This window comes from Corylus avellana, chromosome ca10 (genome assembly GCF_901000735.1).
Source record: "Corylus avellana chromosome ca10, CavTom2PMs-1.0".
Lineage (NCBI taxonomy): Eukaryota > Viridiplantae > Streptophyta > Magnoliopsida > Fagales > Betulaceae > Corylus > Corylus avellana.
In genome coordinates, this window is record NC_081550.1 from 22,189,422 (window position 1) to 22,199,530 (window position 10,109).

General features: G+C 36.6%; 1 protein-coding gene across 2 annotated transcripts; it reads right to left on the minus strand.

Annotated features, from left to right (window-relative positions):
* Nucleotides 1-1,895: 1,895 nt before the first annotated feature.
* LOC132163720 (uncharacterized) lies at nucleotides 1,896-8,301 on the minus strand. 2 transcript variants are annotated; one of them, XM_059574092.1, is made up of 9 exons: nucleotides 7,566-8,301; nucleotides 6,297-6,482; nucleotides 5,962-6,054; nucleotides 5,368-5,550; nucleotides 5,159-5,261; nucleotides 4,892-5,077; nucleotides 2,920-3,986; nucleotides 2,416-2,786; nucleotides 1,896-2,313 (listed from the first exon to the last, which is right to left on the minus strand). In XM_059574092.1, exons 1-9 carry the CDS (start codon nucleotides 7,821-7,823, stop codon nucleotides 2,253-2,255), a joined length of 2,508 nt encoding a protein of 835 aa, XP_059430075.1. In that variant the 5' UTR covers nucleotides 7,824-8,301; the 3' UTR covers nucleotides 1,896-2,252. The 2 variants fall into 2 exon arrangements, with proteins under 2 accessions (XP_059430075.1, XP_059430076.1); XM_059574093.1 differs by having other exon boundaries at nucleotides 7,571-7,608.
* Between the last annotated feature and the right edge of the window lie 1,808 nt (nucleotides 8,302-10,109).

Sequence of the window (10,109 nt, forward strand, 5' to 3'; positions counted from 1 at the left end):
ATGGGATAAGTAGTGATTTAACATGGTATCAGAGTCTACCACAAGACAAATGGGAGCTCACACTACTTACTCCGTGACAAGGACCAGGAAAAATACCGGCTTGCACGTGAAGGAGGGTGTTGAGAAATAGTCTCACATTGCTTGTGGACAAAATCTTGGGCATGTTTATAAGGAATAGGCAATCCTCTTTTATAGAATCGATTTTATGAGATAAGTTAGACTCACGATTTTCTTCAAAATCAAAACATATTTATGGTTGTCGAAGTTCTATGGAATATAAATATGCATTTAGTCTTTTAGTTTGTCAATCTAGGACCCTAGATCTGTCAACTCCAGGATTTCTTCTTTCAAATTAGGGTCGAAACCACCCTCCTTTTTTCTTGTTTTCCTATATTTTTTTTTTGTTTTTTTTAAAATAAAAAATAAAATTGTAAGAGCAATTTAATATTTCTATCAGAAAAATGGATGGTTGACGTTGAAAAAAATTTCAACTTTGGTGAAAGTGGGGTGCATTATAAAAATTGAGCCATGATGTGTTGCAACTTCGACCGAGGAATCAGACAGTCGTTTCTTCACTGCTTGAAGAAGAGTGCACCAGCCAGGAATCGAACCCGGGTCTGTACCGTGGCAGGGTACTATTCTACCACGAGACCACTGGTGCTTCTGCAAGCGTACATTCTACATTACTATAAAATATATGAATTAAGATTTTTAAATAATTTTAAAAACTAACTCATCAACATGGTTGTGCTGCATGAATGATTGAACTGCCATGTGGCATGTGTCATGTTAGTCAATACTGTTTGATTTTTTTTTATTTTTTTTTCAAAAGTAAAAACTCTTTCATTAATAACAATTTTTGGGCATAAGCTTGTTGGTCCTTGATAGCTATCGGTCTATCTGGCAAACATTGAGTTCATCGGAACTCAGAATTCAATTCTAGAAGGTTTGAACTGTATTGAAATTGTTTTTAAGGGCCATCATACTCAATTAGGTTTATATCCAACCTTCAAAAGAATAGATATTCGTCATAAATACTTTGTTTCTCTTAACGAAACTCTGAAAAGATTACACTTTACTTCTGTAAAATATAAATTTAATTATTTAATTACTATTTTAACACTTTCTCTCACGTGTGAGCTCAAATTTTATTTCAAGAGGTGAAATCTAACTTATTCAAAAAAAAAAAAAAAACAGAGAGAGAGAGAGGTGAAGTCTAACACATTAGATCAAACTATGAAGTCAGAATTCAAACTCAGGATGATTTAATTAATACTTTAACAACTTCATCATTAGTGATAATGTCTAATTTGTGTTCTCATCTTTCGTAAGGATTAGAATCATCGACTCGAACGCTAGTTAGTAGAGAGGGTTAAAAATTCATTCATACAATGGTTCCCTATTTAATTTTGATTCATGGGCTCATAGTGTTTGCTATAAGTTTGTAAGGTGTTAAAATAGATCAATCCAACATGGTTGCAAGCACCCGGTTGCAATGTCCATGGCCCCATGCCCACTATATAACTAGAATATGATTCTCTATTACATAGTCAAGATTTAATGCTGTTGTATGTAACAGTGTAGATGATACCACATGACAAATATGTTGGTACGTTATTCAAAACATTTAAATAATGTAACATCATTTACACCGTTAGATGAAATTGAGAGGATTTTTGTCCACTAAAGGTTTCATTCACAGTGAGAAGACCAAAATTTGGTACAAGTCATGGGTATATATATATGTACAAATTAAAAAAGAGAAGCCACTCAAATTGACATCCAAGATTTTCATCTGTAACACAAAGATTATTCTTCTTCTTTTTTATCATGAATATATTTTTTCTGGCAAAAAGATATCTAAACATTAATCCTGTATTAGTAGTTAAGACAACTTCTAGAATCATTCAAAAAGAAGGCAAGCATCGCCTTGTATATACAGTAGTGATCAATTGAAACAAAATAAACTTGGATGCGAGAGGCAGATGCCAGAACAAGGTACAAAAATGCATTTTTCTACATCATCCAACAACAACCACAACACACAGAAGGGAAGGGCGGCTGGCTGGGCAACATAAAAAAGGAATGTCTTCCCTAATGGCTTAAGCTATAAATTGTTAGCAAATCTATGGTTATTCTCACTGTCTTCATTCTTCTTCTATGTATTTGATTCTCCTTCCATGTCAATTCATGTGTGTTGACTATGCTTTCATCTCCACTCATCTATGTACGATCCTTCCAAAGGCACTCTCTCAGTGGCAGAGTGGGGGGAAATCATCTTCATCTTTCAAATGATACAACTGCGCTTCAACCCTAGAAACCCAAGCAAGCCACACACACAACTTTGGACAGTCCCTCCAAGGAAAAGAAAATCTATTAACCACTAGAGGAAAATTATATAGGAAGTAATATTACCTCTCTTGATTGTTTAAGGGTAGTGGATTATTAAGACTCTGGACTGCTGGTGCCACAGGGCATGGTGCAGAGTCCCAAGTGTGTGAAATGCCTGACGGAGACCCAGATTCAAGTTTGTCAGATGGGCGTGGGTAGCCATTGGCATGGGAAAGAGGAGATTGGTGAGAATCTGATGATCCAGACTTCCTGCGGCCTAGAACTGGGAACTCATCATGCGAGAGCTCAAGGTTGCCTTCATCAGACAAGTTCACCTGTCGTGAACCTGGAGTCAAGCCATTGTTATGAGTGTCTCTCTGGAGCTGACCATGAACCTCCATTGCATGATTTCTTCCTTGTTCTGGAACAGGCGTGTCCCTATATGGACGACAATACTGCAAAATTAAGCACAAGATAATTATGAGACTATGTATATAGCCCATGAATGAAAAGCTTGACCAGCTCGTGGCAATTGTGATTCAACAGAAAACACAAATGTCCAGAAATATAATTTCGAAATCAAAATACCAGTTTCGGGAAGTAAGTGCCTGTTCCTCGTGGTTTTTTCTTCTCTTCTAGACCATAAGCGGAACAAGATGAAGTAGGATAAGAGTAAAATGGTGGTCCTAAAACAACACCACCATTTTTGCTCATTTGAGAATGACCGTTCTGTAACTTAAGTGACATTGGAGGCATGGGCAGTAGATGCAGAGATACAGCATACCCATGGCAAAGCTGAGCATATTGCAGGTTCCTAAGGTGACTATCATAATCCCCACTAAGGTCCAGCAAGCATTTTAAAGCTTCTGTGCTTCCAGGAACTCCAGTAATATATCTTTCTCCATTACAAGGGGAGACATTTGCGACAGAGTTGGAAACGACTGAACATGTAGATGCCATACCCGTTTGATTAATACATGAGCAAACTAAATTGCTATCTGCTAAGTGCTTCTCTTTGACTTCAGGCCATAAAGTGGAGACCATCTCATCATTGACTACAGAATTTGCAGGCATATTCTGACAAGGATTGAAATTATCAATCTTCCCATTCTTTTGAAAATAGCCGGAACTATTAAAATGAGTTGCATGGTGAGAGTCCCGTAAAAATAAAGTACGCGAGTTGCTTTCTGAATGCAAACAATAGGACGAGCAATTAGTCCTCATACTCAGAATTCCAGAGCTTGCATCCCCAGCAAAACAACACCCTATAATAGCATTTCTGTCCACAATGCAGTCCAATTCTGGCAATGGCTCAGAGGAAACCACTTTCTGTGAGTATCCTTTTGGTCCAACTCCAGAATTGACTTCAATACCTGATATCTTCTCATCATGGAAATCAAAAGTGGACTTTAGAAACACCGTGTCTTTAGAGCACACTATGGGCTGTAATGATAAGGATGAAAAGTCAGAACCTATAGCACCAGATGCCAGGGAAGGATTTTGAATATCAGTCCAACAATTGCTTCCATGCCTATCCAAAGTGTTGGAAAAGAACATTTTGAGCTCATTTCCTATTCTTTCTCTAGGTAACAAGAGAATCCAGCCAAGCTTGCGAGCCCCATATTTAAGAGCACCACGTATTCGATAGAAATTACCTGGCAGAAAACTCATGAGAGTCTGCTGAAACAAAGCATTCATGAAGAAAAGGTTGACAACAACAGCAATGCCAACATGCAGGTGAATGTGGTGAACTGGGGTTATACCGGTGATGACTATAATGGCAACAGCAGAGGATGTGGTAATGACCGCCCATAAGAAGCTGACGATGATTCAGGAAGTGGAAGAATTATTGGCATTTACAGCAATAAAATGTTTTTTTTTTGGGTCCAATTTGTGGCAATAGTGAACATAATAGGCATTTGTGCCAACGACAGTGGCATCATAGAGGTAATGTACTTAAAGGCTGTGGTGCTAGTAGCAATATTGGTGTTGCCATGATAATTATGTTATGGACATGAAAAAACAGCTGATTTTCATACTTCAAAAGCAGGAAATTCCTGCCAATGAGATATAGCTCAAATACCACCTCCTCGCCCTTGAGACTTGGGTGGAGGGCTTGGTCATGAGCTGGCTGAGTCTGTTACTTCAGAAGAAAAAAAAAAAAAAAATTCCTGCCATTTTAACATGTTTTCCTTTTTACCAGTTAGAAAAGTATTCAAAGGTGCACTGAGAAAGAGACTTTTTCTTTCCAAAAGGCATCAAAGAGGCTATCCAAATGGTGCATCTACCTAAACCTTGTTCAAATTTGCACATATTGTTGCTACCATATCTTGTGGACTTGCAGAGAGTTTTTCAAAGTCAAAGGCTATTATGAACAAACACAGAAGTTTCTACAAGCAAGAGTTTTCATTGGTTTAAAAAGGAAAAAACCAAATAACCAACCTTTTAAAAACAAGATTCATCTTCAAAAGGAGAATCTAATTGTCATGCCAAATATCACCCAGCATGGAAGTCATGCATAGACTAAAGGCATCAAAATATAAAGAAAACAGCCCCCTACCTCTATTCACACTGCGCCCAAGGTTGTTGTTTTCCTTAAGTGGATCAATTATGTTAAGATGCTTCTGAGGAAATGGCCGTGAGTTTGTCTCAAGCCCCCTTGGTAGCACTGGAAACATCTCAACACAGTTCCTAAGAAACTCTTCACTTAGCAATAGATGATCTCCCCCATTTTCTGGTATCTCAGCTGAAGAGAGAGAGAGAGAGATATCAAGAAAACAACAACAAAGGCATCCAATGTCACAAAGACAAGGGGTATATTAATTACCCCTAATCTCAGGTAGAGAAGATCTACAAACTGGTCCATTTAAACTGATACAGTACTTTTCCCAATCAAATTTGCTGAAGTAGTCTAAAAATTTGTAGAGAACCTATTTAAAAGAGAAGAAGAAAAAGGGAGAAAAAAACACAATTAAGTATTCAATCCAATATACACATTGAGCAAGTAATTCAATGAAGATTTGTAGGAGTACTCACTGCTAAAGGTCCATTTAAAGAAGAATGAAATAGATGGAAAATATAAAGGACCAATGTCTCCAAAGCATATGTTGAAATCAAACCATGATGGGCACCAAGAATACGACTTTCATAATAGCACCAAGCTTTTATCAGAATAATGCTGCGTTTAAAGAGATGATCTTTACCAACGAGGCGATCAACCTGCATAACGAGTTGCATTAGCAATATGAAACTTCCAAAAGGCAGCATTTAGTCAACTCCATATTCTATATTGTTTAAACACATAAAGCCAAACAAAAATGGTGCCATTAGAATGCAATGGAATCATAATCAATCCTTGAAGCACAAAAACAAAGACAACGGAATTTTTAAGAAATTAATCTCAAAAAAGTGCAGTCATGAGAGTTCAAACATGCAATTTACAGACAGATACAAACAAATAATATATATTCTACACCAATTAAGCTAATTTCAAAGGCTAATTAAAAAACAAAAAATTAACTCATTCAAAATTACCTGTTATAAATAAGATAATTTATCCTGCAGTAGACTAGATACATCGAAAAGCATGGCAATCACATTTAAAATCTTGTAAGGCTTCCTGCAGCATACCTGTTCAAGAAAACAAAGTGTACAAAGTCCTCCTAACTGATTGAAGGATATATCTACCACGATATTCTGTACAATACATTTCAAAATCCTAACCTGCCACCATTAAATGTAGCTGCAATTAATAACAAACTTTTATAAGTTAATAATAATAATATATGTAATGGCATTAGATGTCATTCATGCAAATAACAGCATCTTCTGAGTTCTAATAAAGGAGGACTTCAATTTCAATAATATGGGATTGCAAGGCATGAAAATGTCAACCCACATGCATAGTGACACAAGCCAATCCACCACAAAATTTTTAAATTCAAAGTGGATAAGGTGGAGAGAACCTCAGCATCAATGCAATGCACATCTTTGACTTCATATGGAGCAGCTTCATTATGTTCTTCTCCCCTCAGAACGGCATGAACATCAGATACCAAGGAATCCTCGATGTTTGGACAGCTAATGGCAGTCAAATCAATATCCCCATCAGGAAGGAATGTTTTTAGTGGAACTGATCCATATGGGAACACCTGTAAAAATAAGCATATAAAATCAACATACCAAACTCGTAAGTGCTTCATAAAATGGAGCCAAAAACCCCTCCAACATCACTTGCTCCCAAATATTAATATTCTCAATAATTATTACATCCAATAATTAGAATTGAGCAGATGAATCCTTATCCTTGCATTGATCAGAACGATCTGCCAGCCTTCCTCAAGACAAAATATTTCAGTCCAACAATGCAGGTTCTCTAAATTACAAGAAGTTCTCTAATACAACTATTTTAGATCACACCATAACACCACTATTTACATTTAAGCGATCTGACATCCAATCAGAACCCAAGAACCCTCTAACTAACTATGCTCATAAAACAGAAACCTACACTCAAGAAAGCAAATACAAGAAAACTACACTTGACTTAAGGCAACAAGTAAAAATAAATTAACTTACACAATGCACATCCAGCCAACCCTACAATTACAGTCATGAGAGATGTAAAATATATCCTCAACTACTATCTCCCGACTACTATCTCCAACACTAACTCTTCTTTTTTATATCATTCCAAAATTTCATTTGATGTTGAATCTCCAAGTACCTTCATTCATTCATGAATTATGATTTGATCTCTCTGGAAACACTTTATCACTCATGATAACCACCACCTAATCATAGAAAAAATAACAAACTCAAATCTATATCCTTCAACTCCAAACACAAACAGTCGACAACCACAACCCCACATCACACAATCAAGATTTCATCCAAATATAGCTTCAAGAAGAGTAAAAGGTACAGCCACCGTGACATTATTGCCCACCCTATTCCATCACGAACGACGATGCAAAACATTAAAGCACCCAAACACACCACCTTGCTCAAAAAGCAGTATCTTGCAACCCAATACACATACAATGCACTATAAGTAAAACCCAAGATACCATTCATGCAATGCGAGAACTAACAGTTTTTTCTCCACCATACATGATAAAACAAGGAGGAGCATATATAAACAGAAATGCAAAAACGTGGCAAACTATGGAATATCCACATGAAAGAATTGATAGAACACAAAACCCAGAAATTTGTGCATATGTACGGTGTACCTCACATCTAACGCGCGACGTAATGAGTCCCTGAACATATTCAATGACCTCCCTCCTCTTGTAGTCGGTGGCCAAAGTGGGGTGAATCCTACACACAACCTCATGGGTGGTTCGCTCCGCTGCAGCCCAAGACTCGGCCCCAATGGACCCTGGGTCAGGGTTCAGGGCCGGCAATGGCGGGGAAGCGCCGCAGAGGCGATATTCCCCCAAGACGACCCCGTTGGACCTCGGCGTCGAACAGACTTGAAGATCACCCATGAATGAAAAGAATAAACTTTTACACTAAAACTATGACACAACACAATCCAAATGCAATACAACACAACAAAACACGCGAATCAAGAATTCAGAGAGGCCCAGAAAGAAAGCAAAAGAAGAAATGAAAGCGACAGAGAGAGAGTTTCAGGTTTATTGAGCACCAGCCACCAGGTGGGGCGAGAGAGAACGACGCCGTTAGTGCATGGGATTGGTTAAAGAATGGGATGATCGTTGTGGTTTTGGAGTGAGTTCATTGGGATCATTGTGTGAATCGAATTCCCAGTGAGGGAAAATCTTGTTCTTTTTTTCTTTATACTTTTTTGGTTGGATGTGATATGAGAATGGTGAAAGAGGACGAGAAGTCGTTAGGATAGGAATCCAATTTCGCAGATTCCGAATTCCGAATTCCTCAAAGAAAACCTTTTCCCTGCCAAAAGCAAAAACCCCCCCAAACCCTCAAACTCTCTCTCTCTCTCTCTCTCTCTCTCTCTCTAATCTCTGTTCTCCAGAACAAAAAAAACCATGAAACGTCGTCGTATCTCTGGAACCTTATGCCTCTTTTTTTTTTCGGATAAATCTGTTTGGAGTCATTAATGGGGGCGGAATCACTCAAATTATCACACTATATCAGGTAATTAAAAGCCAATCTTGTAATCTGTCTCCACACATTAAATGATTGACTTAGTTTTAAGTAAATTAACTTTCTGTTGACCAAAATTTGCACGGAAACTTGTACATTTAACGTATCCTAGCATCTCCATAATTTGTGTGGCCACTGAATGACAAACTATAAAAAGGTGAGCTTTGAGTAGGATCGGAATTGGTTGCAATCGTATTTATAGATTATAGTTTGCTCGACTCCTAACTCTTAATATGGGTTCATTTTGGCTAAAAAATGTTTGATCAGTTTAAGACTTATTCAGACATGTGTTCTATTGGATGCCTCTCTTAATTGTTTGTCCAATTAAATTACAATCCGAATACCCAATTGTAAAGAATTTTAATCCCTAGTAATAACATGCAAGATTCACAATAATCATCATTTAAGCTAAACCAAATCTTGAATTCAAGCACAGAATGGAAACATGTTTATCACATTTACTCAAATGCTTCCCCATGCCATGAGATTTGTGCTGTAAATGCTTCCTGTGCATGCTAACCAAGGGATCCCCATTAAGTTCTCCTTGGGACTTCACTTTTGTTCTAAAGGAGAAGTTTTTTTTTTTTTTTTTAGTGTGTCTTCCAATATTGGAGAAATGATTAATGCACGTGGAAAATCGATATTCATGTAATATTAAGGGTATGTTTGTTAATGTGTTTTAACGGGTATTTTTTATTTTTAGTTTGAAAAGAGTGCGGTTCCAATATAATATAAATGTGAAAAACAGTTTCGTGTTTTAAGAAACGTTTGTTCAATGTCTTTCACTAAGAATAGAAAACAAAAGACAAAATCTCTTTCAAGAATTTTTTTGCCACAAAGGCACTCCATTAGGAAGAGCAAACGTGTAGGGCACTGCTTAATTTGCTTCAATGGAGTAGGGATAATGTCATTTTCTTATATTTGTGTGTAGATATGTATTGGAAAAAAAGTCAGATTGGTTGAACATTCCAGAGTGGTATGACTTTTTGGGGGTCATAGGAATGGCATAGAAGTTTGAAAGGAGGTCTATGAATAAGGGTGTAGACGTATCAAAGTTTGTGAAGTAACCCTTTGTATCACTGTGGAGCTTAAAGGAATAGAATTCATTCAATTTTTTAATTATTTTTGAACTATTTTCATAGTGAATTGATTAATTTATTATTGAATTTGTATATGAGTAACATGAGTTCACAAATCTAATAGTTAATCTATTAAATTTATAAAATGAGATTAAAAAAAATTAACATAAATTATTTATATTAAAAGCCAATCCTAAATTTGAACAACAAATGTCGATCATATTACGTCCTTATTGACTCGTTGGTTTAACTCCACTTGTATGCTCCTCATGTGCTTCTCAAAATCTTTAGAACCCCATCTTCCTGATTTCCTGTAAGCGACATCCTTATCATTTCTTACAACAAAAAGCAAACCATTGACATATAATAATAATAATAATAATAATAAGAGTAATTATGCCCTAACCCCTCGTGCTTTCATGCTTTGTTTCTAACATAGCTCCGTGCATTTGTAAATCGCGATATTTGTTACTGTTTTTTCACCAAATAAATAACATAAATGATGTAGTAAAAAAAACAATACAACAATGTCTTCTAAATAAATAATAAAAAATTAAAGTGACTGAT